The following is a 27,726-nucleotide window of genomic DNA, read 5'->3' on the forward strand; positions in this document are numbered from 1 at the left end:
GCTGTTTTTTTCAGCTGCTGTGTTACTGCAACAACTTCGCTAATCTGTACCATGGAAGAGGATGGGAGCCTAGCAGTCACCAAATATCATTGGAAGAGTTTGGTCCGCCCCATGAGCAACAGACCAGATCCTTTATGTGCCTCTCCCTACTTAATTTCTGCCCCCTTTACTGTAAGAGATGACAGCACTATCAAACCAGGACTACTCAGAAGTGAATCCGACTGAATTCAACATGGTAAGTGAGGTTAGGATTGCAAGCTTTAGTTCTTGATTTTTTGCAACTTCAGAGCACTAAGCATTCCTTTAACAATCCGTTTTCTGCCTGGCAACTCTGCATAGCAAATAAACTTAAAAATTGATTAATTTGGGCATCTTCCTGTGCAATATTCCCCCCCCCTTAATGAACTAAAAACAGGATTCGTGGTCACCAAGTGGGCATGAGAATCGACCAGACACAGATTGCACATCAAGGATAACCCAAGCCAGCGCTGCATTGAATAGAAATTGGCTGCTGCAGCCACACTTTGAGCAGGCAGGCCGAAGATAAAACCCAAACACTTCACTGCACCCCTTCTTCTGTCAGCCCACAGGCATTTAATCAGTGACTTAACCGAAAAAAGGAAAGTCTTTCACACAGCACATTCGTTAAACTATGGAGGTGGTGATGGTCATCAACCTAAATGGCTTTAAGAGAACTGGACAAATTCATGGAGGACAGGGTTATCGATGGCTCCTAGGCTGGATGGCTTTCCTGTACCACCTCAGTTAGACACCGATATGCTTTTAATAATAATAATAATAATTTAGTATTTATACCCCGCCCATCTGGCTGGGCTTCCCCAGCCACTCTGGGTGGCTTCCAGCAGAATATTAAAATGCAATGATTCATCCAGTATTAAAAGCTTCCCTAAAGAGGGCTGCCTTGAGATGTCTTCTAAAAGTCTGGTGGTAGTTGTTCTCTTTAGGGCGCCACCACCGAGAAGGCCCTCTGCCTGGTTCCCTGTAACCTCGCTTCTCGCAGGGAGGGAACTGCCAGAAGGCCCTCGGCGCTGGATCTCAGTGTCTGGGCTGGACGATGGGGGTGGAGACGCTCCTTCAGGTATACTGGGCTGAGGCCGTTTAGGGCTTTAAAGGTCAGAACCAACACTTTGAATTGTGCTCGGAAACGTACTGGGAGCCAATGCAGATGTCTCATGACCGGTGTTATATGGTCTCGGCAGCTGCTCCCAGTCCCCAGTCTAGCTGCTGCATTCTGGATTAATTGTAGTTTCCAGGTCACCTTCAAAGGTAGCCCCACGTAGAGCACATTGCAGTAGTCCAAGCGGGAGATAACTAGAGCATGCACCACTCTGGCCAGACAGTCTGCGGGCAGGGAGGGTCTCATCCTGTGTATCAGATGGAGCTGGTAGACAGCTGCCCTGGACACAGAACTGACCCGCGCCTCCATGGACAGCTGTGAGTCCAAAATGACTCCCAGGCTGTGCACCTGGTCCTTCAGGGGCACAGTTACCCCATTCAGGACCAGGGAGTCCTGAATACCTGTTTGAATACCAGTTGATGGAAATCACAGGAAGGATAGTTGCTCGGGTGCTGCTCACAGGTTTCCCACAGGTTGGCCGCTGTGAGAAGAGGATACGGGACTAGATAGGCCATTGGCCTGATCTATCGGGCCCATACGGTTTCCTAAACATTTCCCAGTTGAGCTTAAAGAATCCATCTCGCATGCCAAGCTTGAGACTATAGGGTGGAAGCAGGCCTCAGAGTCCCACCTCCCTGCTATTAGCAAGAGGTCTTTTTCCATGTTGGACATGGAAAGGATCACGGGCAGTAGACCAGGAGCAACCCAGAATCCACTATGTGACACCCACCCACCCTGTGGACCATGAACAAAACAGTAGAACTATCCCTCACAAGAAGCCATATAAGATCACACCTCAAAGAATACTGTGGACCATATGTGGCGTTTGCCCTCCTAGGTGTGTGACATACAGTGGTACGTCGGGTTAAGAACTTAATTCGTTCCGGAGGTCTGTTCTTAACCTGAAACTCTTCTTAACCTGAAGCACCACTTTAGCTAATGGGGCCTCCTGCCGCCGCTGTGCCGCCGGAGCACGATTTCTGTTCTCATCCTGAAGCAAAGTTCTTAATCCGAGGTACTATTTCTGGGTTAGCGGAGTCTGTCACCTGAAGCGTATGTGTCAGGGGTTCAGAAGCAGAGACGCAGAGAAGGGTGGAAACAGAGAGCGAGGGGGAGGAAGCCGAAGGGAGAATGAGTGATGATGACGAACCGAGATCTCCAAGCCTAAGCAGTGAGTCAGAGGACTCCCAAAAGGGAGCCCCAGTGAGCAGAGCAAGGGGGGGATCCGGGGGGACACCCCAGGAGGAAGGGAACAGAGGAGATTCAGAGAGCAGCAGCTGGAAGTCGGGACCCACGCTCAAGACTGAGAACAGCAGGGAGGAAGGCAGCCAGGCATCGGGTTCCGGAGGCCGTCAGCAGGAGGGAGGGCACGAGTCAGGGGTGGTCACGCCCTCCTCAGAGAGCGAGGCAACGGTCAAGAGGAAAGTAGAGAGTTGGGCGCGCGCGCCAAGTTCAAATGCAGCGGAAGCTGGAGCAGTAAGCAGCCCGGAGAGTGAGCCAGGTCCCAAAGCCCGCCGAAAGGAAGCGGAAGGATCAGGGGGGTCAGCGTCAGAGGAGAGTAGAAGGGAGGAGTCCCAGGGGGGCAGAAGGACCCAGAGACGTAGGGAGAGGCGAAGGAGGTGGAGCAAGGCTAGGGTATTAAGCTGGTGTGCAAGAGGCGGGGACTCAGATGGGTCTTCGCCGACCTAGGGCAGAAGGTGTAGAGCTGCACGCTGCAGTTCGGAAATGAAACCTGTAACTCAATAAAGACTCTTTTAAAGTGGACGCTGTGTGGCGTGGTCCTATGTGAGCTGGGACCTGGTAGCAGCTCTGACAGGTATCACGCCCGATTTTTTGCGCTGGTCAGTGCTTTAGAATGGGATCGGGATTCGCCCCCTGTCAGAGACCTCTTCTGGGAGGGTCTAAGTTCTGCGGTTAAGGATGAAATTGCAAGGGGGGAGAGGCCCCGAAGCACGCAGGAGGTGGTCCAAAGGGCGCTGACTGTGGGGGTGAGGCTGGAAGAACGTCCATGGTGCAGAGATGAAGGACGTGGAGGGCGCGAAGCAGCGAGAAGTTTCTCTTTCGTTCCGAGGGAAGCAGCGCGTGCGCAATCCACACCTCCGCCAGGAGGGGGAGGGGAACCGATGGAGGTTGGAGGTGCAAGGGCTCAGTCAGCAGCCAGAGCCCTAGCACCGGCAGCAGTGAAAGCGAAGCCTCCTAGAGGGAACAGGAAGTGTTACATCTGCGAGGATCCAGGCCATTTGGCGAAGGAGTGTCCCCGGAGGCTCCACAAGCACACTGCAGCCTCAGCAATGGTGACTGCAGCAACGCAGCAAGGAGAACCACAGCAGGGAAACGACGATGTCTGGCTGGAGACGGAGGCACTGGGGCCCAGCCAGACGCATCTGTGAAGCAGTCCCCAGCGATATTGCAACCCACGGATCCCCTCCCACCCAAACCAGTAGTGCAGCTCACAGCATCTCTCCAGCTACCCGACGGCGTCACTATCGAAGTGCCGCTTTCTGTGGATTCTGGAAGCAACGCAGACTTTATAGCGCAGAGCTTTGTGGAGCAGCACGCTATACAGCTATTGCCTGCCACTCTGCCCCTGCAAGTCGTCACAGTGGATGGCAGAGAGTTGCTAGGGGGGCAGGTGGTGAAGCAGACGCCACCGATGGTGATGCGCCTTGGCAACCACAGGGAAGTCATCAGTTTTAATGTCACCCAACTGTCGGACACGCCCATTGTGTTGGGCATGAGTTGGCTGGACAGGCACAGTCCGACACTGGCTTGGTACCAGAGACAACTGATCTTCGGCTCCTCTTATTGCGCAGAACACTGCATCCTGCCCCGACGGGAGGGAGAGGAGGAGGAATCACAACTGCAGTTGGGAACGTTGCAAGCGGTCCCCCACAAATACGCGAGCTTTTTGGAGGTCTTCTGCGAGAAGGAGGCGGACAAGCTACCCCCTCACCGGCCATATGACTGCAAGATTGACCTCCTACCGGGGGCGACGCTGCCGAAGGGGCGGCTATACTCCATGTCTGAAGATGAAATGCAGGAACTCAAACAGTTCATCGAGCATAATCTGGAGCGTGGCTTCATCAGAGAGTCCAAGGCAGTGGGGGGCAGTCCCGTTTTCTTCGTGAAAAAGAAAGACACGCCCCAAAAAAGACTAGTTGTGGACTACCGCCTTTTGAACCAGATGACCAAACCGTCTGATTACCCCATGCCCAGGATTGACGACCTCCTCGCGACGGTGCGCAAGGGACGCGTGTTCACCAAGTTGGACCTGCGAGGGGCGTACAATCTCATCCGCATGCGGGAGGGCGATGAGTGGAAGACGGCCATGTTCACACCGCTGGGCACCTACGAATACAGAGTTATGCCCTTTGGATTACAAAATGGCTCTCACTGTTTTCAAGCTTTTATGCATCACGTGTTGGAGGGACTCCTCTACAAGACATGCGTCTGCTTCCTGGATGACATCCTGATTTTCTCTGACTCGCAGCAAGCTCACGACCGAGACGTGAGGGAGGTGCTCAGCAGGTTGCAACAACATAGACTGTACGCCAAGCTGGAGAAGTGCCAGTTCGACACGACGGAGGTGGATTTCCTGGGATACAAGTTGTCGGACAAGGGGATAGCCATGGACAGCACCAAGGTTCGTGCGGTATTGGATTGGAAGAGCCCGCGCAACCGGAAGGAGGTCCAGCGGTTTGTCGGCTTCGCCAACTTCTATCGCAAGTTTATCAAGGGGTTCGCGATGCAGACGGCAGCAATTACGGACACGCTCAGCTCCAAAAAAAAGAAATTCATCTGGACGGAGCAGGCGGAACAGTCCTTTCAAGCGCTCAAGCATCTCTTCGCATCGGAGAAGCAACTGCTGCATATCGACCCCAGTAAACCGTTGAGGGTAGAGACAGACGCGTCAGACAGAGCCGTGGGAGCTGTCCTGCTGCAGCGAGACCCGCAGGGGGTGTGGCGGCCGGGAGCGTTCTACTCCAGAAAGCTCAGCAAGTCGGAGCAGAACTACACCATCTGGGACAGGGAGTTGCTGGCCATTCATGCAGCTTTCAAGGCGTGGAGGCACTTCCTAATCGGCGCCAAGCACACGGTGCAGGTCTGCACGGACCACAAGAATCTGGAGCACTGGCGCACGGCTCAGTTCCTGAACCAGAGGCAGATACGTTGGGCGGAGTTCTTTGCTGACTTCAATTTCCGAATAGAGTACGTCCCAGGCGACACCAACATCATGGCGGATGCACTGTCCCGAAAACCGCAATACCTAGAAGAGGTGACGCCAGCGGCGGCCATGCACATCTTCGCACCGACGGCGTGGGCGTGTGCTTCAGCTACAGTAGACCTGGATGCGGTGCGACGTGCATTGCGGGACGACTCATTCGCGCAAGACAAGATGGCGGAACTGCTCAGAGGCACGGCTACCACGGACGAGTTCCAGGTGCGGGACGGCTTGCTCCTACGCAAAGGGGCTGTCTATGTACCAGGAGACGACCTTCGCGCCAAGGTACTGCAACAGTTGCACGACGCACCCACGGCCGGTCACTTTGGCACAGAGAAAACGATGGAATTAGTCGCGAGAAACTTCTGGTGGCCCAGGCTGAGAGGAGAGGTCGCGGACTACGTCGCGAGGTGCGACACCTGCCAGAGGGCCAAGCCGGTACACAGACCACCGGCGGGACTGTTAGAACCGCTGCAAACACCGTTTGAACCGTGGGAGAGGGTGGCCCTGGACTTTGTGACGGATTTACCCAGCTCGAGAGGCAAGACAGCTGTGCTAGTGGTGGTGGACTTGTTCACCAAGATGGCACATTTCATTCCGTGTGCGAAGGTGGCCACGGCGGAACAAACCGCCAAACTGTTCATAGATCACGTGTTCAAAGTGCATGGCCTGCCACGGTCTATCCTGTCCGACCGCGGACGCCAGTTCATCTCGTCTTTCTGGCAGAAGCTGATGGGTTTTCTAAATGTCAAGGTCAATCTGGCATCAGCAAGACACCCGCAGACCAACGGGCAAGCAGAGAGGGTCAATGCCATCATGCAGCAGTACCTGAGATGCTATGCCAATCAACAGCCTGCGACGTGGGTGGATTACCTGCCGCTAGCCGAGTTCGCTTACAACAACACGAAGCACGTGTCCACAGGAGTGACGCCGTTCTTTGCCAACAATGGGAGGAATCCCAGAACCTTCCCGGGACTGGAGAGAGTGGGGGACGGAGAACCACAGACGGCGGACGCGTTCGCGTCAGAGCTGCAGGCGGTCCACGATCAACTCAGACGGCAGCTGGAGCTAGCTAAGCACGCCTACAAGGTGCAAGCTGACAAGCACAGGCGGGTTGGCGAAGTGATCCAAGTGGGAGACTGGGTCTGGTTGGCAGCCCACGCAGTGCCGACCAGGTCACTTGCCAAGAAGAAGTTGGGGCACAAGCAGATCGGTCCGTACCAAGTCGAAGCGCAGATCAACCCGGTAGCCTTCCGACTGGCGCTGCCGGAGGGTTCCAGAATGCATCCGGTGTTCCACAGGTCGGTGCTCACTCCCTACAAGGCACCTCACAGGTTCCAGGAGCCAGGGACGGCGCCAAGTCCGCTCCGGGAACGGACGGAGACGCGGGAGGTGAAGCACCAGGACCACATCAACGAGGTCACGGAGATTTTGGACTCCAGATGGGGGGAAGAGGGAGTCGAATACCTCTTAGCCAGAGAGGGCACCCGGGCCAGCGCCAATAGCTGGGTACCAGACTACGCTTTGGAGGAACCCCTGCTCAAGGACGAGTTTCATGCCCTCTTCCCACACAAACCCATGCCAGCGAGCTTCTTCGACGACTGGTTGTTCACACCCACACTTTCTTCCAGCACGTTCCATGGATTCGACTCAGAAGGGGAACCCGCACGGAGCACCCGTTCCCCAGAAGGTTCACCGGCAGGTTCGGCATCAGGCAACTCGTATTGGTGGGACGATCGACCAGAGGAGCAATGGCGCAGGAAGTGGCTGGAGAGGCCAGGTCGAGCGACCGACGCAGAGACTGACATGGACGTGTTCGGGGAGGACCTCGGGTTCGAGCACGGCGGTACAGAGATGGAAGAGCAACAAGTCAACGTCGACGACCGCGAGGGGGAAGACTCGGAGGTCTTCAGTTGGCGGCCACCCACGGGGAGCGACCTGTATCCAGCATTCCCTCCCATGATGATGGAGCGCCCAGCACCCACACCTGACAGCGGGGAGGGGGGAAGGGGGGGCTTCGAGGGGGGGATGGATGTCAGGGGTTCAGAAGCAGAGACGCAGAGAAGGGTGGAAACAGAGAGCGAGGGGGAGGAAGCCGAAGGGAGAATGAGTGATGATGACGAACCGAGATCTCCAAGCCTAAGCAGTGAGTCAGAGGACTCCCAAAAGGGAGCCCCAGTGAGCAGAGCAAGGGGGGGATCCGGGGGGACACCCCAGGAGGAAGGGAACAGAGGAGATTCAGAGAGCAGCAGCTGGAAGTCGGGACCCACGCTCAAGACTGAGAACAGCAGGGAGGAAGGCAGCCAGGCATCGGGTTCCGGAGGCCGTCAGCAGGAGGGAGGGCACGAGTCAGGGGTGGTCACGCCCTCCTCAGAGAGCGAGGCAACGGTCAAGAGGAAAGTAGAGAGTTGGGCGCGCGCGCCAAGTTCAAATGCAGCGGAAGCTGGAGCAGTAAGCAGCCCGGAGAGTGAGCCAGGTCCCAAAGCCCGCCGAAAGGAAGCGGAAGGATCAGGGGGGTCAGCGTCAGAGGAGAGTAGAAGGGAGGAGTCCCAGGGGGGCAGAAGGACCCAGAGACGTAGGGAGAGGCGAAGGAGGTGGAGCAAGGCTAGGGTATTAAGCTGGTGTGCAAGAGGCGGGGACTCAGATGGGTCTTCGCCGACCTAGGGCAGAAGGTGTAGAGCTGCACGCTGCAGTTCGGAAATGAAACCTGTAACTCAATAAAGACTCTTTTAAAGTGGACGCTGTGTGGCGTGGTCCTATGTGAGCTGGGACCTGGTAGCAGCTCTGACAGTATGTAACCCAAGGTACCACTGTACTGGGTTCACAAGGAAAGGGTTAACTAATTGTAAAATGACTAACCAATGGGAACCCAAGGGGCAGAGTTAACTGTGTATAAGGTTAACCTAGCAGTTCGAAAGCACGTCAAAGTGCAAGTAGATAAATAGGTACCACTCTGGCGGGAAGGTAAATGGCGTTTCCGTGTGCTGCTCTGGTTCGCCAGAGGCGGCTTAGTCATGCTGGCCACATGACCCGGAAGCTGTACGCCGGCTCCCTCGGCCAATAAAGCGAGATGAGCGCCACAACCCCAGAGTCGTCCGTGACTGGACCTAATGGTCAGGGGTCCCTTTACCCTTTACCTTTGAAGGTTTTAAGCACAGAGGTGTTTTTTTGGGGGGGGGAGAGTTAGACTTAAGGTGGTTGAGAAGACAGTCTGGATTTAGAAGAGATAGAGAAGTCTGGGTTGTGCTAGTCTGGTGTGAGAGAGGGAGAGAATTTGTTAAGAGGAGCCAGTCAAACAGTTGAGATAATCAGTCAGAAGGTATAGGCCAGTAAAGAAACTAAAGTTAAGATATTGACAGGAATATTATCTGAGAAGCATAAACTTGTTAATGTTTGTAAAATAAACTGTTTTTGGTTCACTTTTAACAACTGTGTGATCACCACACCGTAGTTTAAGGGCGAAGTGAACATCTCTGCGAGGGGTGAACTACAGTTCCCAGAATACTTGGGAGGAAGCCATGTGCTTTAGATGCACAGCGTGGCTGTGACCGTAGCCACGATTCAGTCCACCCTTCCTCTCTGCTCGCCTCCCAGCAAGGAAGTAAACAAGCCGTGCAAGAAACAGGACCTCTCCCCCTTCCAGAACCCAGGGAACGTCCCTGCCATCTTCGAAAGAAGCAAGACACGGATGCAGAGAAATTATGCACCTGTTTGTATGGCTCAGTCTAGCCCCTCAGAGCCATCCCTTCTCTCCTTAAACAACACGGAGGAAGGACCAGCAGCTGAGCGTAAAAGGAAATCACTTTTGTCTCTCCATGCCAGCCACTGGTGACTAGCCAGGAGTCTTATTGCTTCAGTCGCCAAGGGAGAAACTGGTTTCCTGCTCTTTGTACGGAGGCAGAGAGCCCACGATTTAGCCCTCTTGAACGAAAGAACGCCTCTCGAGAGCGGAGAATCGGCTCTCCTGCTCTTCCTGCTCAGAAGGAGTTGATGAAGTTCAGGTAGGAGTTCAGGAAGCCCAGAGGGTCCTCCAGCTGTGGGTAGTGGCTGATGTGGTCATCTAGCACAGAAACCGTCGACATGGGGAGCACTTGCCTGTGGGGGAAGTAGCAAGAAAGAGCTTTTTAGAACACCCCGCAACTGCTACAGGGAACAAAGGAAGAAAGCGGAATTAAGCTTCTCTCCTGATCCGTATAAGGCAGCTTCCTAGGATGTCAAGCTGGGTTTAAAAAGTGTTTTCTTTTTTTTGACGAGTTATGAAAAATGTATAGAACAAAGTACAAATACCTGCTGGAAGTAAAGAGAAAGAAGGTACCGTTTATCATATGTGGTGGCCGTGTAAGGTACTAAAATCTTTCTGGGAGATGATATATTATGAACTGAAAAAAATGTTTAAAACAGCATTTTTTTGTTTAAAAAAAGGAGGGTTTTTTATTAGAAATTTGTTTTAAAAAAGCAGGGTTTTTTTGTTTAAAAAAAGCAGGTTTTTTATTAGAAATTGTAGGTACCGACATTCCAAAGGAGCAGAAAAGACTTTTTATGTATGCAACAACAGCTGCACAGATGCTATTGGCCCAGAAATGGAAAGAAGAGTCCCTACCAGGAAGGAATAGCAAACCAAGGTGTTGGGTTACGCTAAAATGGCAAAGCTGACTGGGAAGCTCAGGAACCAAGAGGAGAAAAACTTTAGAAAACAACGGGGGAAATTTATAATTTACTTAGGAGACCACTGTAAGCAGGGATTCATTTGAGTGAAGAGGCATAGAAATATTAAAAAAGCAAATCAAACAAACAAGCTACGCACTTAACAGGCAGGCAGGCATTCAACAGAGGCTGCTTTTCCCAGCAGGCAATGCAGGGGGCAGAGGCATGTGTTGAACTTCTGCCTTATGTCCTGGTTAAAATGTAAAGAGGGCCTTGTTGAGAAAAGGCAGCAACCTCCAGTATGTATTTGGAAATCCTCACTAGTGCTCAGAGGCTTCATTTTGTTTCAGACCGATACAGTGGTGCCTCGCAAGACGAAATTAATTCGTTCCGCAAATTTTTTTCTTCTTGCGAGTTTTTCGTCTTGCGAAGCATGCTTTCCCATAGGAATGCATTGAAAATCAATCAATGCGTTCCTATGGAGACCGTCCGGGGACAGAGGGGAAGCGCCGCGCGCCTTCCCCTCTGTCCCCGGACCTGTTTAAAGCAAGGAGCGACGGGGAGAAGATTGCTTCTCCCCGTTGCCTGCCCCGCAATCTCTGGGGACAGAGGGGAAGGCGCGCGCGCCTTCCCCTCTGTCCCCTCTTTTGAAGCAAGGGGCGGAGGGGAGAAGATCGCTTCTCCCCGCTGCCGCCCCTTGGTTCAAAAGGGGTCCGGGGACAGCGGGGAAGACGCGCTGCGCTTCCCCACTATCCCCGGAGCTTGCGGGGCAAGCTTCGTTTTGCGAAGCAAGCCCATAGGGAAATGCGTCTTGCGAAGCGGCTAAGAAAACGAAAAACTCCTTTGTCTAGCGAGTTTTCCGTCTTCCGAGGCGTTCGTCTTGCGGGGTACCACTGTATCTTGATGAAATAGCCCCAGGGCATTACATGGTACAACTGTGGCCCCTGACAATAAGCTTACTTGTAGAGCTGAAGGAACTCTGGGTGTGGATTCACCGGGTCCAGAGGCCCATAAATCAGATGTACTGCAAGAGAGGAAGAACAGCATCTTTGTCAACTTCCAGGACACAGGCCACAAAACTACCCACCCCACCAACCCAAAAGCAGCAGAATTAATCTTGGCTCTTCCGTACAGCCCAAGACACAATTGCAGCCTTTGCTGTTTCCTACTCACGGGGAACAGACGTGGATTGCAGAGCTCCCACCCAGCGGTTCCTGTGCTTTTTCCGTTGGTTGATGTACTGCAAAAGGCTGAAGAACAAAATTCATCCATGGAGACCGATTCCAAGCACTTGGCAGGAGCCTCAGGGGGCTCGGAGGCAGCCGCTGTCCGTTTAGGGGAAGGTCTGAAACTCTAGTTGAGCACCTCCCTGGTTCAGTCCCCAAAGGGATCTCCACTTAGGCCTGGGGGGAAATGCCTCATCGAAATCCTAAAGGTTTTGTCAGTGCTGCGAATACTGAGCTGGGCTTTGTGTTAAGCACTTTTCTAAGACAGAGCCATCTCTGTGATGAGCCCCAAAACCAGGCAGTTTTCAGCTGAGGTGCCATAAGTCTACGTCATAATTAGAGCTGGGCGATATATCGTCCAAAACCAGTTTGGAGTCCATATCCATGATCACAGTGTGGGGGAACCCGTGAAGCCAGCCAAGGCTTCTCTCGATTCCTGCAATCCCTGTAAACTCTGCCTGCTCAGCTCTTGGGGGAACAAATCCCAAGAGAAGGTGCCAGCAGTCATCACGTTGCAGGAAAAACCGTGGAACCATCCTTATGCCAGATATCATGATATATTGGTATATTGCAGTGCTTAGCTGGTGATATATTGCAATGCTGAAAACCAGGTATCGCCCAGCCCTAGGCATAATCTCACCTTATACAAGTGAATAAAGACAATAAATAATAATAATAATAATAATAATAATAATAATAATAATAATAATAATAATAATAATTTATTATTTATACCCCGCCCATCTGGCTGAGTCTCCCTAGCCACTCTGGGCGGCTTCCAATCAAGTGTTAAAAACAGTTACAGATAGGTAGCCGTGTTGGTCTGCCATAGTCAAAATAAAAAAATTCCTTCCAGTAGCACCTTAAAGACCAACTAAGTTACTTCTTGGTATGAGCTTCTCACCCCTTGCCTTTTCCTGTAAGACCTATTACAGTCGTTAAGAGTCGTCAACAGGCTCATCTCAGCTATCTGCCAATCTCCCATTCCCACCACCCTTCTGAGTAATACCCCTCCCCACCTTCCCACTATATAGAAGGATCTGGCAACTTCTGTTTCAGTGTATCTGAAGAAGTGTGCATGCACACGAAAGCTCATACCAAGAACTAACTTAGTTGGTCTTTAAGGTGCTACTGGAAGGAATTTTTTTATTTTGTGTTAAAAACAATACAGCATCAAATATTAAAAACTTTTAATATTTTATTAAACGGGTGTTTTGCAGGGTACGAGCACTCAGATTAGGGGCGCGGGTGGTGCTGTGGTCTAAACCACAGAGCCTAGGACTTGCCGATTGGAAGGTCAGTGGTTCGAATCCCCACGACGGGGTGAGCTCCCGTTGCTCGGTCCCTGCTCCTGCCAACCTAGCAGTTCAAAAGCACGTCAAAGTGCAAGAAGATCAATAGGTACCGCAACACGAGCGTCCACTGTATAGTCCACCCCCCCACAAGGTCTGAGGGACAGTGGGCTGGCCCCCTGTGGAAAACGTTTGCTGACCCCTGGTTTAGATGATTGGCTTCCCCCAGTCTCTGGCATCCAACCTGCCATGAAGGTACCAGATACAGTGGTGCCCCGCAAGGCGAACGCCTCGGAAGACGAAAAACTCGCTAGACGAAGGAGTTTTTCGTTTTCTTAGCCGCTTCGCAAGACGCATTTCCCTATGGGCTTGCTTCGCAAAACGAAGCTTGCCCCGCAAGCTCCGGGGATAGCGGGGAAGCACAGCGCGTCTTCCCCGCTGTCCCCGGACCACTTTTGAAGCAAGGGGAGGCGGGGAGAAGATCGCTTCTCCCCGTTGCCAGCCCCGCAATCTCCAGGGACAGAGGGGAAGGTGCGCGCCTTCCCCTCTGTCCCCGGAGATTGCGGGGCAGGCAACGGGGAGAAGCAATCTTCTCCCCGCCGCCCCTTGCTTTAAACAGATCTGGGGACAGAGGGGAAGGCGCGCGGCGCTTCCCCTCTGTCCCCGGACGGTCTCCATAGGAACGCATTGATTGATTTTCAATGCATTCCTATGGGAAACCGTGCTTCGCAAGAAGAAAAAACTTGCAGAACGAATTAATTTCGTCTTGCGAGGCACCACTGTACTGAACCCTGCAAGCAAAGCACACCAAGCTAAGACTTTTCCCTTGAATGCAGAGCTGTGAACAGAAATCTCAGCAAAGAGCAGTGATCTTGGAGCGTCCAGCATGCGCAGCTTTGGGGGGGGGGTAAGTGGGCATCCTGGGCGACTATGCTGGGGGGTGCCTTGCATTTCAGGGGTGGCGGGACTTGGAGGACTCCTCAGCTGGCAGCAGGCTCTTCACCCGAACCTTGAGCTCAACACTCCAGGTTAATTCAGGTGACGGTAACACTAACCCGGCAAGCTTGCTCATCCAACACAAAGCAGCAGCCCAGGCGCTGAAACAGGATAGCCCAGGTGCCAGATCTCCTGCGAGGCCCTGAAAGGAAGATCAGAGTCAAGAGGAAGCTGATTCTCTGCCAGGTAAACATGAGACTCAGGATGCTTGAATTGCACCAGGAAGAATGGATCCTGCTTTCCCCAAGGTAAACAGGGCTCCACGTCGATTGCAAGGGGCAATATATAAAAGGATGTCACATAGAGGAGGGAGAAAGGTTGTTTTCTGCTGCTCCAGAGAAGCGGACACGGAGCAATGGATCCAAACTACAAGAAAGAAGATTCCACCTAAACATTAGGAAGAACTTCCTGACAGTAAGAGCTGTTCGACAGTGGAATTTGCTGCCAAGGAGTGTGGTGGAGTCTCCTCCTTTGGGGGTCTTTAAGCAGAGGCTTGACGACCATATGTCAGGAGTGTACTGATGGTGTTTCCTGCTTGGCAGGGGGTTGGACTCGATGGCCCTTGTGGTCTCTTCCAACTCTATGATTCTATGATTCTAAGGGGCAATATTGAGCCCCACCGCCAGCACGGCAAGTGTTAAATTCTCTCGGTCTCCCAAGCGCCTTAACAAAAAGCTCTTTGCCAACCTGGTGCCCACAGGGGATGTAGTCCAAAACCTCTGGAGGCACCAGGTTGGCAAATGGTGACCTAAGGCAGCGGTGGCCATAATAATAATAATAATAATAATAATAATAATAATAATAATTTATTATTTATACCCCGCCCATCTGGCTGGGTTTCCCCAGCCACTCTAGGCGGCTTCCAACAAAACGCTAAAATACAATAACCTATTAAACATTAAAAGCTTCCCTAACTTGGTCCTCCAGCTGTTTTGGGACTACAATTCCCATTATCCCTGTTAGCTAGGGATGATGGGAGTTGTAGTCCAAAAACAGCTGGAGGGCCAAGTTTGGCAACCACAGACCTAAGCCTGCAACTTCCAAAGTCAACTCGCTGGGACTTAACTTCTGGGTAGGAGTGAGCTGTTAGCTGCAAAGGAAGAGCATTTTCCTCCCGAAACCTACAAGCGATATACCAATATATCACAATTGTCTGGCATAAGGATGGCTCTACAGAACGTGCTGCCTCATAAGGCAGGAATATCTAACGACAGAGCAGCATAAATGCCTCATCTCTGCAGGCAACGGGCGGTTTTGAAATACTCTCAAAATCTATCTCCAGTGTTAGGAATTCCCCTTCATGTGGACGAGACTAATTGTGGGTCCAGCGGTCGAGAAGGCGAACATTTGCACAATTAAGCTTTACTTTTACATCTCCCTTCTTTTCACACCCCTTTGCGCACTGTCTCTCTCTTAATGTAGAATATGGTAATTTGTTAAAAGCTGAAATAAAAAATAGTAAAAAGGTAAAGGGACCCCTGACCGTTAGGTCCAGTCGTGGCCGACTCTGGGGTTGCGGTGCTCATCTCACTTTATTGGCCGAGGAAACCGGCGTACAGCTTCTGGGTCATGTGGCCAGCAGGACTAAGCCGCTTCTGGCAAACCAGAGCAGCGCACGGAAACGCCGTTTACCTTCCCACCAGAGCAGTACCTATTTATCTACTTGCACTTTGACATGCTTTCGAACTGCTAGGTTGGCAGGAGCAGGGACCGAGCAACGGGAGCTCACCCCGTCGTGGGGATTCGAACCGCCGACCTTCTGATCGGCAAGCCCTAGGCTCAGTGGTTTAGACCATAGCGCCACCCACGTCCCTAAATAAAAAATAAACTGGCCCTATTTCAGAGACCACAGCTGATTCATGGACTATAATGTCCACTCCTCGCTTACAGCTTGCCTGGTTCCACAGTAGACCCCAAAAGCAACCCAGTGTCCACTATCGTTCTGTTTTTTCCATGGTGGCCTTACCTGTCAATCACAAGGTTGCCGTCGTTTGTTCGGACGGCTGTCCACATGTCCCAGTATTCAGCGTCTGAAGGCTGGGTATATGGGCCGAAGACAGCCGCAAGTCTGGAAGATTTGAAAGAAGAAGGGGGTGGACTATCAAGGAAGAGAATCTGCTCAAATTTAGATTGCACAAAACACCCTCCAGGTTTTCAAAACCATACAGCATCCTTTGAAAAACATGTACGTTCTCTTTCCCTCTTCTCATAAGGAATAATAGCATTTGAGACCTCCTGTTTTCAAAGGGCAAGAATTCAAGGATTCCGACGAAAGAAGAATGGCAGACAAAATTAATGGACTACACAGAATTGGATAAAATGACAGGAAGGATTCGAAATCTGCAGGGCCAGAGGTTTACAGAAGAAATATACGAACTATTTGAAGAGCAACTGTCATCAACAAATTACACTGGTAGGACTACAAGAAGTTTTGTAAGGAGAAATATATGAAATATTGCAAAGAAGAGAAAGAAGAGAGACATTACTTAAGGTAATAGTGAAAGTAAGAAATGTAAATTAAGTGAAAAGATTGGAAAATTTTCAGATATGATTGATGGAACTCGGAAAAAATGGTTTAAGCTATAAAAGTATGTTTAATAATTGATGAAAATGCTATGTTAAAAAACTATATATATATATGCTTTCGTAGATTTTCACGGGTACAGGAATGCAGGTTTTGGTGTCTTCGGGTGTCTTCCCGTGTAAGAGTCGGGGTGTCTGTGCGACGTTTCGACGAGGTCTCACTCGTCATCTTCAGGCTGGTGCTTTCGGCTTCTTGTTACTTCTTGTTCCAGTAACAAGAAGCCGAAAGCACCAGCCTGAAGATGACGAGTGAGACCTCGTCGAAACGTCGCACAGACACCCCGACTCTTACACGGGAAGACACCCGAAGACACCAAAACCTGCATATATATATATATATATATATATATATATATATATATGAATTCAAGGATTCAGAATACCAACTCACCCTCTGGCAAAGAAGAAGTAATTTGATAACCGGGTGATAATGGGTGAAAGCAGGCCGCCATCTTTGAGAATCTTTAAAGGAAAAGGAAAAAATCAATCACTGTTTAATTGGTTTAGGACTACAAATCCAACAGCCCCAGAAAGCACAGCTTCTCTGGCTGCAAATTAAGTTTCTGGGCCCAATTCAATAGTGCTGGTTTTGGCCTATAAAGCCTTAAAATGGTTCAGGACCACAATACCGCAAGGACCGCCTCTCACCATATAAACTGAGACAGACTCTGAGCTCATCACCTGAGGTCCTCCTTCAGGTCCCAGCCAGATGGGAAGGGTATAAATGATAAATTATTATTATTATTATTATTATTATTATTATTATTATTATTATTATTATTATTATTATTATTATTAGTGTCCTCCGTGAAGTCCAGAGGGCAGGAACACAAGAACGGGGCCTTTTCTGTGGTGGCTCCCCATCTGTGGAATTTGCTGTCCCCACAGAGGCTCTCCTGGCTCCTTCATTGCATATCTTTAGGAGCCAGGCAAAAATATCCCTCTTCTCCCAGGCCTTTGGTTAATTAAATGAACTTAATTAAGTTTAGTAAATAATAATAATGATAATGTTTCTGGAATGCTATCCCCAGGGAGATTTAACTGGCGCCTTCATTATACATCTTTAGGCTCCGGGCAGAAACATTCTTCTTCAACTAGGCCTTTGGCAAATTAAATCTATGGCCTTTTCAAATGGTGGATGGGAATTGCTTTTGTTTGTTGCGTAAGGTATGTATTTTTGTGCTTTTATATTGTGAACCGCCCCGTGGTCCTTGCATGAAGGGGGTCATAGAAATGTAATAAGTAAATAATGGAACAATTCTATTCATAGAAGCTCGGTGTTTTTCTGCAAGAGCAAAGGTGCTTACCGTTTGGATTAATCTGGGGTGGTGAGTTTCTGGGAAAATACCTGCAGGAAACAGGAATGGAGAGTCGCTCTCGCACTCAGATCAAATTGTGGTTCTATTTTCTTTCTTTTTTATAATGCTTTTGATTTTCAACAACAAAACAAAATTAAATAAAACATAATCTTTTACATTCAACATTTTTGTATCTTCTTATTTACCCTGCGGACTTTCGCACCCGGACTTCCTTTCATTCCTGCTTCGGTTTTCATAATTCACATCCTCTGTTACAGATTCTTATTTACACTCCATCCACGTCACAAGATTTATATTGGCCCTGCTACAGTTTTTAGACTTCTACAGTTATTCCATAGGTACACAACAAATTTACTCCACTCCTCTTCAAACCTTGTTACTTTTTGGTATCGAATTATCTAAGGCATTTTCGCCAATTCTATATATTCAAACAATTTCGTCTGCTACTCCATTACAGTTGGAATCTCCTGGGTTTTCCATTTTTGGACCACAAGAATCCTGGCGGCAGTCGTGGCGTACAAGAATAATTTACAATCTCCTTTTCTTAATTCATCTCCTATTATCCCTAGTAAAAAAAGCCTCTGGTTTCTTTGGGAAGGTATATTTAAAGAGATTTTTCATTTCGTTATATATCATGTTCCATTTTTTTTTCATTTTTTCACATGTCCACCACATGTGAACGAATTCTCCATCCTCTAGTTTACACTTGTTCTATTTTCAATGTATATTCTACCTGTAATAGCCTAATTTCCTTTTTAATTTTTTCATTATTTGGTTGTTGAATCAATTCATTTTCCTTTTTCTTTATTTCGTCCAGCAGTCCCATTTTCTCCTTATCACTCTCTTTTCTTTGTAAGGCATTTTGTTTTATAAAGTTTCCCCCTGACATCTGGTTAGAGGCTGGTCCAGATGGGCTACTGGGCTTGATCCAATATGCACAAATTGGATTTTTCTTATGCACAAATTATTTATGCCATGAAAGCAACTTTTACCCACAAACCTACTGCTGGTCACATTTAGGATCTCAGCAGAAACTCAAGCCCAAGGCTTCAAGTAGTACCTTGGTTCTCAAACGTAATCCGTTCCGGAAGTCTGTTCCAAAACCAAAGCGTTCCAAAACCAAGGCGCACTTCCCCATAGAAAGTAATGCAAAATGGATTAATCTGTTCCAAACTTTTAAAAACAAACCCCTAAAACAGCAATTTAACATGGACTTTACTATCTAACGAGACCACGGATCCATAAAATGAAAGCAACAAACGATGTACTGCAGTCACGCAATCAATCCGTCAGGAGATGAACTGGGTTCCACACAAAACAAAAAGAGCCACAAAAATGCAAAATAAATAGCAAAAACAGACAGACCTCAGCGTAACACTCAAAACAGAGCACATTCAGCTTCCGAAAACAGTTCACAAACCGGAACACTTACCGTATTTTTTGCACCATAAGACACACCTTTTTCTTCCTAAAAAGTAAGGGGAAATGTCTGTGCGTCTTATGGAGCGAATGCGTGGTCCCTGGAGCCGAATTGCCCAGGGGCAAAAAGCAGATCGTGCTTTTTTTTTCTTAAGAAAGAGGAAAGGGGGTGTTGAAACGAAGCCGCTGATCGTTTGCCGATCGGGAACGAGATAAGGGACGCTAGCAATAAAGGAGGCTGCCTGGAAGGGGGGAGGTAAAAGCTCATGGATCCTCAGGATATTTGCATTGGGTCACCCCAAATTCACCATCAGATCAAATAGCATGTCCATGGCTACAGCCTGCACCCAAAAAATCACGCACCCACTGTTGCGTGGCACAAAAACCTGGTTACAAAGCACGGATCCACATGAATCCTCAGGATTTTTGCATTAGGCTACCCCAAACTCACGGTCAAATCACATGTCTGTGGCCACAGCATGAACCACAAAAATCATACATCCACTGTTTCGTTCAAAATATTTTTTTTCTTGTTTTCCTCCCCTAAAAACTAGGTGTGTCTTATGGTCAGGTGCGTCTTATGGAGCAAAACATACGGTACTTCCGGGTTTGCAGTGTTTGGGTTCTAAGTTGTTTGAGTGCCAAGGCGTTTGAGAAACAGGGTACTGTAATCACAATAAGAATATGGAGGACGTTCTTTGCAATGAAAGCCTTACCTCCATTTGACAGGCACAGGCTGTTGATGAGGACACTTCCCGTCGTATTGTGCTCATACCTGAGGACAAAGAAGAGGCTAAGGCGGAGCGGAGTCAGGGCAGAGCCACACCTCTTCTTGTGGCAGTGCGGTGCAATGGTTAGAGCGCTGGACTACGGCCTGGGGTTCAAACCTCTGCTCACTGGGTGGCCTTGGGGCAGTCACCACCCTCTCAGCCTAACCTCACAAGGTTGTCGTGAGGACTCACTGGAGAAAAAGGTGGACTAGAATGCAATAAGTAACAAGACACTTTCAGGCAAGCCCTCAAAGGTATTATTTCACAGATGCCTCTGTAGGAACAGCTTACTAATAATAATAATAATAATAATTTATTATTTATTATTTATACCCCACCCATCTGGCTGAGTTTCCCCAACCACTCTGGGCGGCTCCCCATCGAGTGTTAAAAACAATACAGCATTAAATATTAAAAACTTCCCTAGACAGGGCTGCCTTCAGATGTCTTTATTTCCTTCACATCCGAAGGGAGGGCATTCCACAGGGCGGGTGCCACTACCAAGAAGGCCCTGTGCCTGGTTCCCTGTAACCCCACTTCTCGCAATGAGGGAACCGCCAAAAGGCCCTCGGCGCTGGATCTCAGTGTCCGGGCAGAACGATGGGGGTGGAGACGCTCCTTCAGGTATACTGGGCTGAGGCCGTTTAGGGCTTTAAAGGTCAGCACCAACACTTTGAATTGTGCTCGGAAACGTACTGGGAGCCAATGCAGGTCTTTCAGGACCGGTGTTATGTGGTCTCGGCGGCCGCTCCCAGTCACCAGTCTAGCTGCCGCATTCTGGATTAATTGCAGTTTCCGGGTCACCTTCAAAGGTAGCCCCACGTAGAGCGCATTGCAGTAGTCCAAGCGGGAGATAACCAGAGCGTGCACCACTCTGGTGAGACAGTCTGCGGGCAGGTGGGGTCTCATCCTGCATACCAGATGGAGCTGGTAGACAGCTGCCCTGGACACAGAACTGACCTGTGCCTCCATGGACAGCTGTGAGTCCAGAATGACTCCCAGGCTGCGCACCTGGTCCTTCAGGGGCACAGTTAACCCATTCAGGGCCAGGGAGTCCTTCACACCCACCCGCCTCCTGTCCCCCAAGAACAGTACTTCTGTCTTGTCAGGATTCAACCTCAATAGTGGGCTGTAAATAGTGGGCTGATCTCTGCACCTGGGGGCAGGTTCCTTGGCGCCGACAACTCCACCCCAAACCACGAGCCTCTTCTTTGCAAACAGCTACATCAGACGGGTGCAGGGAAGACCGCTAAAACTGTGTGGGTTTATTTTCTAATGCTAATAATGTGAATGTTTATTTAAATCCTGCCATCAAGTCTATTGGCATTTCTTTGCTTCTGCAAATATAACATGCTTTAGATTTCTGCAAATATAATCTGCTTTAAATTTTTAGAAGATAGTGAAATATGATGGTGTAATTACTGTTACTTTTATGTTTTGGGGCTTAATGCTATGTTATTAATAACTTTTTCTGTTGAGAGATAGCAAAATGGGTGAAAAGAGAAACAAACCAGAAATGGAAGTTGGGGGAAGCCTTGCAGGGGAGGGAGGGAGGAATATATAGTAAATGTTAAGAATTTGAGATGTGTGTAATGAAGGAAAAAGAAAAACGGATAAAAAATCAAATAAAAATAAAACTGGGTGGGTGAAGAGAAAAGTTAATGTTATGAAAAGTTAGCGTCTTTATGCCACACCTTTCTCTCCAGGAATTCCAAGGCAGCTCGTGGCATTTAAGAATGATGACACAAAATACGAAAACAAGCTCCTTAGAAACAGTAATTAAAATACATCCATGCACATTCAGAACCATCAATTAAGAGTTTGCCCTGGTGGGCAAACCACACCTGAATGCAAGTTTCCTAGGAAGGTATTTGCCCGTCGGCAGATGGAGGGAACCAGTCTATCCTCTCTGGGGTAGAATTGAATTCTGAAAGCGGCTCGGGGAGCCTCAAAGGGCAGCCATATACTGTATTTTCGCTCTATAACTCACTTCTTCCCTCCTAAAAAGTAAGGGGAAATGTGTGTGCGTCTTATGGAGCGAATGCAGGCTGCGCAGCTATCGCCGAAGCCAGGAGAGCGAGAGGGATCGGTGCGCAGCCATCGATCTTGCTGTTTTAACTTTGCTTCGCTGGAGAGGCACTGCGCAGCTTTCCCTCTCTGCGCAGCGCCCCTTCAGCGAAGCGGGAGGAGAAATGGAAGGGGCTCCGTTTCTCCTGCGGCTTCGCTGAAGGGGCACTGCGCAGAGAGGGAGAGAATTTTTTTTTCTTGTTCTCCTCTAAAACTAGGTGCGTCTTATGGTCAGGTGTGTCTTATAGAGCAAAAATGCGGTGAATGCAAGGAAATAACGAAGCAAGCTTTTAAAGGGCGCCGGTGAAAACGCAGAAGCGTCGCGGCTTCCACTCACCTGTGGAGAAGCTCCTGCGCAACGGTGTCCCCGTAGTCATGCGAGAGGAGGTTGACCCGCTGGTTCAAAAGGCCCAAGTGGTGCAGAAGCCCTTCCACGATGCTGGCTTGCTCAAAGATGGAGTACTGATGCGGCCTCTGTTTGGGAAGTACAGCGGACGCTCGGGTTGCGAACGTGATCCGTGCGGGATGCACATTCGCAGCCCGCAGCGGCGCGTCTGCGCACACGGCGGTTGCGATTCGGCGCTTCTGCGCATGTGCAAAGCGTGATTTAGCGCTTCTGCGCATGCGCGACCGCCAAAACCCGGAGGTAACCCATTCCGGTACTTCCGGGTTTCAGCACTCTGGCGCTGTGGGTTAAACCACAGAGCCTAGGGCCTGCAGATCAGAAGGTCGGCGGTTCGAATCCCCACAACGGGGTGAGCTCCCGTTGCTCGGTCCCTGCTCCTGCCAACCTAGCAGTTCGAAAGCACGTCAAAGTGCAAGTAGATAAATAGGTACCGCTCCGGCGGGAAGGTAAACGGCATTTCCGTGTGCTGCTCTGGTTCGTCAGAAGCGGCTTCGTCATGCTGGCCACATGACCCGGAGGCTGTACGCCGGCTCCCTCGGCCAATAAAGCGAGATGAGCGCAAAACCCCAGAGTCGGCCATGACTGGACCTAATGGTCAGGGGTCCCTTTACCTTTACTCCAAAAAAACGCAACCTGAAGAGTCTGTAACCCGAGGTATGACTGTAAACGGAGAGCCCAGCTGCACACCTCTCCATTCATACAAGCCATGGGTAGGCAAGCCAAGGCCCGGGGGCTGGATCCAGCCCAATCGCCTTCTCAATCCGACCCGCGGACGGTCCGGGAAGCAGCGTGTTTTTACATGAGTAGAATGTGTGCTTTTATTTAAAATGCATCTCTGGGTTATTTGTGGGGCATAGGAATTCGTTCATTTTTTCTCTCCCAAAATATAGTCCTGCCCCCCCAAATGTCTGAGGGACAGTGGACCGGCCCCCTGCTGAAAAACTTTGCTGACCCCTGCTATTACAAGCAGATAATGCTTAACCCTCAGGGATGAGGAACAGTTTTTTTGAGGGGGGAAACACAGAACATCCCTGTTGTGTCGCATGACTGACGGGCAGGTCGTCCCACTCACCTATCGGAAGCCCTTGCGTCAAGATTGCTTACCGGTTTGTCGCTGAAGCCAAACCCCACAAAATCCAGGGCGATTACTCGGTTAAATCGCTGCGTCAGCCCTTCCCAAATCTGCAGCAGGGGAGAGAAGAGGTGAAAATCAGGAGGCGTCTCTGCAGAACTGGCGAAACTGACAGGAAGAATCCGGAACGAGGGAGATCAAGTATTCCAAAAAAAGACTGGAGCAAATTTATATTATATTTGAAAGACAACTGTAAGCAATTAACATCATTAGCAGGGTTATCTGAAGATTTGTGAGATGAATTAGTTACCTATTCAGGTAGAGTAATTTTAATATTTTAAGTAATGATATAACAAGAATGGGAGAGGAAGTGAAATGCGAAAATGCAAAATTTAATTTTGGAAACCATTCAGCGGGAGGGAGGGAAGTCGTTTAGGCTCAGCTGAGCCGAGAGATTTAGTAAGAGGATACGAGGTTACATATTGTAATTATATGTAAAATTAATAAAAATTATTATTTAAAAACCTAGAAAAAACCTAAAAATATTATTTAAAAACCTAGACAGCATCTTAAAAAGTAGAGACATCACCTTGCCAACAAAGGTCTGTATAGTAAAAGCTCTGGTTTTCCCAGTAGTGATGTATGGAAGTGAGAGCTGGACCATAAAGAAGGCTGATCACCGAAGAATGGATGCTTTTGAATTCTGGTGCTGGAGGAGACTCTTGAGAGTCCCATGGACTGCAAGAAGATCAAACCTCTCCATTCTGAAGGAAATCAGCCCTGAGTGCTCACTGGAAGGACAGATCCTGAAGCTGAGGCTCCAGTACTTTGGCCACCTCCTGAGAAGAGAAGACTCCCTGGAAAAGACCCTGATGCTGGGAAAGATGGAGGGCACAAGGAGAAGGGGACGACAGAGGACAAGATGGTTGGACAGTGTTCTCGAAGCTACCAGCATGAGTTTGACCAAACTGTGGGAGGCAGTGGAAGACAGGAGTACTTGGTGTGCTCTGGTCCAGGGGGTCACGAAGTCGGGCACGACTAAATGACTAAACAACAACATTATTAAAAAAAAGAAAATCAGGAGGTATCTCTCTCTCTCTCTTATCAGGGAGCTCCCTTTATAACCGGTCTCCAAAATTTCAACGCCTCTCAGGGCCTGCCTCACCTTGCACCAGTCGTAGCTGGAGGTTGGAAAGCCATGCAGGAGGACCACAATGTCCGAACTGCCAACGGCGCCCGAGGCGTCTGCAGAGAACAGAACATCCATTATGGCACCGGCCCACCCTAATAATAATAATAATTTATAATTTATACCCCACCCATCTGGCTGGGCCTCCCCAGCCACTCTGGGCGGCTTCCAACAAAGTATTAAAATACAGTGGTCCGTTAAACGTTAAAAGCTTCCCTAAAGAGGGCTGCCTTCAGATGTCTTCTAAAAGTCTGGTAGTTGTTCTTCTCTTTGACATCTGGTGGGAGGGCGTTCCACAGGGCGGGTGCCACTACCGAGAAGGCCCTCTGCCTGGTTCCCTGTAACTTGACTTATCACAGCGAGGGAACCACTAGAAGGCCTTCAGCACTGGACCTCAGTGTCGGGGCAGAACGATGGGGGTGGAGACGCTCCTTCAGGTATACTGGACCGAGGCCGTTTAGGGCTTTCAAGGTCAGCACCAACACTTTGAATTGTGCTCAGGAACGTACTGGGAGCCAATGTAGATCTTTCAAGACCGGTGTTGTACAGTCTTGGTGGCCGCTCCCAGTCACCAGTCCAGCTGCCACATTCTGGATTAGTTGTAGTTTCTGGGTCACCTTCAAAGGTAGCCCCACGTAGAGCGCATTGCAGTAATCCAAGCAGGAGATAACTAGAGCATGCACCACTCTGGCAAGACAGTCTGCGGGCAGGGAGGGTCTCATCCTGCGTACCAGATGGAGCTGGTAGACAGCTGCCCTGGACACAGAACTGACCTGCGCCTCCATGGACAGCTGTGAGTCCAGAATGACTCCCAGGCTGCGCACCTGGTCCTTCATGGGCACAGTTACCACGTTCAGGACCAGGGAGTCCCCCACACCTGCCTGCCCCCCATCCCCCAAAAACAGTACTTCTGTCTTGTCAGAATTCAATCCCAAAAGCACTTTCTCTCCTGGGTGCCATCATTGTCTATCAAGGACTGTCCTGGACTCTGTGATCATCATCTGAGGCCCTCCTTCGTGAGCGTCCTCCATGAGGGCGGCAACACAAAAACAGGGCCTTTTCTGGGGTGGCTCCCCATTTGTAGAATGCTCTCCCCAGGGAGACTCGCCCAGCACCTTCACTATGTATCTTTAGGCAGTAGGCAAAAACGTTCCTCTTCAACCAGGCCTTTGGCTGTTAAAACCATCTACAGTCATACCTTGGTTTACAGCCGCTTCAGGTTGAGTTTTTTCAGGTTACGGACCGCCGAAACCCGGAAGTACCAGGACGGTTTGGGCGGCTGCACATGCGCAGTAGCGCTAAATCACGCTTTGCACATGCGCAGAAGTGCTAAATTGCAACCCAAGCGTGTGCAGACGCGGGGTGCGAACACTGTGGGTTGCAAACATGCAACGGACGGATCACATTCGCAACCCAAGCATCCACTGTACGACTTTTTAAACTTGGAGGCCAGTTTATAAACCTAATACCTAGATCTTCAGGCACCAGGTAAAAACTATCAAGCCTTAGGCTTTTAATGATCTTGGACCTTTTAAAGGAGGTGGGATTTTTAAACATCTTCTTTTCTTTTCTGGTTTTAATATCTGTGTGTGTGTGTGTGTGTGTGTGTGTAAGTCATTTTGGGTTGGTTGTGGCCACACACACTAAAAAAGCGAGCAATAAATCTAACGACAAAAATAAAATGCCACTTAAGTTTTAACTCTTATTAACCAGCAAAAAGCATATTGTTATGGCAAGCAGGAATCACAGCCAAGTAGCCTTTCACAACCTTTTCCCAGTTCCATCTTTCTATAAATTTCCCTTCCCGTGGATTGCATATGATCCTTATTACTGATCAATTAACGGTCCGTCCGTCCCCCGTTAATGGAGGCAGGGTTCTATTTTTCCAATATCGTGCAATGCAAATCTTTGCACCAATCAATAAACCTGCTAGCTAGATATCTACCTTCCTCGCTTCCCTTTTTGTTAGCATAGTCTGAAGGTTTCTCACTGAATGCCAGCCACTTTTAAAAACGGCCGATTTTAGGTCAATAAGCTTCCTTCGATTTGTCTGCTGCCTTTTGTGTCTGTCTGTCTCTCTTTTTTTAAGCAATCGCAGAACAACCTCACGGCTATTTTCAAGGCCGTCTTTACTGCAAGCCGCACTGAGCGTTTCGCAGAAAACTCGGCCAGGCATTTCGGAAAAAAGGACGCAAAACACAGGAGAGGAAACCTCTGTAGAAGATATTCTGGTTTTGGAAGGTGAAATAGCTTCCTGACGACCTCCATAACTGCAGAGCCGGCGATAACTTGGGGGGCGGGATGTGCAGGTAGACAGCAATGAGGGGCACGGTTAGAAGCCCCACCTGAAGCCACCACTCTCTCATTCTGGGAAGAGAAAGAAGAGAAAGGCAGTGTTTACACGGGGGGAGAGAGCGAGAGAACAGTGCAGTGAAATTTAAAGACTACTTGAATAAATACTGTAATATTAAAGATATGTAATCACTTGAAAGAAACAATTAGGCCTAGGAGTAAAAGGGACTTAAATTTATAAATAAGAAAACGTACGATAAGGAAAGTTATGTAATATGATTAGGACTATGATATGGCCTTTTGAAACCCCGATATTGGAAACTGCTACATATAATAACTAAGAAATTCGGATGGAAGAGATTCAAGGGAGTCAAATATGTTTATGAAGATGGATGGTACTTAATTTTAATTAATTAAGTGGTAATATGTGGTATGTATCTTTTTGCTTCTTCTTTTCTTTTTCGTTTGCCTTTATTATTGTTAATCTTTTCTTTCTTTACTGTGTTGGTTTACTGAAAATAATACATATTATTTGAAAAAAATATATTAAAATGCAATATTTAATATTAAAAGCTTCCCTAAAACAGGGCTGCCTTCTTCTAAATGCAATAAATAAGCAAATAAACAAGGAATTCTGCGCCCATAAAACACCCCCCTCCTGCTTTTCTCCCAAATTTCCATCAAAAAGAGCCCCGGGGCTGCAAAGAAGGGAGAAACCCAGCAATTGCTCCTCCTGCCCCCCAACCCAGACCCCCCCCAAGAGAAGAAGTGGGGGTCACTGCCCCTCTTCCTGGTCCCTAGAGAGGGCGCGCATGCGCTCTCCGCTCACCTGCGCTCCGGGCTGCGGGCAGGCGCGTCCCATGCCGCTCCCACGGAAAGAAAAAGGCTTCTGGAGCCGGGGGACGGCCAAAGCGCATGCGCGCCCTGGGCAGCGCCTCGATTGCCACACCCCCTTCTCGAGAACCGGCTATTGGGCAAAACGCCCCTTGCGTTGGAGCGGCTGGGAAGGCTTACCCTTCCGCGCCCCCTGGCGAGGGCAGGCGGTAGTGCGGCCCGCAGGGAGAAGCGGGTTTGCTGCATTGGGGACGCGG

At 49.5% G+C, this 27,726-nt stretch overlaps 1 protein-coding gene across 1 annotated transcript; it reads right to left on the reverse strand.

Annotated features, from left to right (window-relative positions):
- Window positions 1-8,743: 8,743 nt before the first annotated feature.
- MEST (mesoderm specific transcript) lies at window positions 8,744-27,588 on the reverse strand. Its single transcript, XM_082239234.1, has 12 exons — window positions 27,465-27,588; window positions 26,556-26,710; window positions 24,320-24,399; window positions 23,187-23,264; window positions 22,014-22,150; window positions 19,556-19,614; window positions 17,409-17,449; window positions 16,493-16,563; window positions 15,485-15,586; window positions 11,178-11,254; window positions 10,965-11,028; window positions 8,744-9,455 (listed from the first exon to the last, which is right to left on the reverse strand). Exons 2-12 carry the CDS (start codon window positions 26,707-26,709, stop codon window positions 9,338-9,340), a joined length of 981 nt encoding a protein of 326 aa, XP_082095360.1. The 5' UTR covers window position 26,710; window positions 27,465-27,588; the 3' UTR covers window positions 8,744-9,337.
- Window positions 27,589-27,726: the final 138 nt, after the last annotated feature.

This window comes from Podarcis vaucheri (genome assembly GCF_965113315.1).
Source record: "Podarcis vaucheri genome assembly, chromosome: 10".
NCBI classification, from domain to species: Eukaryota; Metazoa; Chordata; class Lepidosauria; order Squamata; family Lacertidae; genus Podarcis; species Podarcis vaucheri.

Coding starts and splice junctions, on each gene's coding strand:
- MEST (XM_082239234.1), bottom strand. CDS start 26,709: ATGAGAGAGTGGTGGCTTCAGGTGGGGCTTCTAACCGTGCCCCTCATT. Junction 22,151..23,186: donor TTGGCTTCAGCGACAAACCG/GTAAGCAATCTT, acceptor CTTCCCAAACAG/AGGCCGCATCAGTACTCCAT. Junction 16,564..17,408: donor ACCCCAGATTAATCCAAACG/GTAAGCACCTTT, acceptor TTTCCTTTAAAG/ATTCTCAAAGATGGCGGCCT.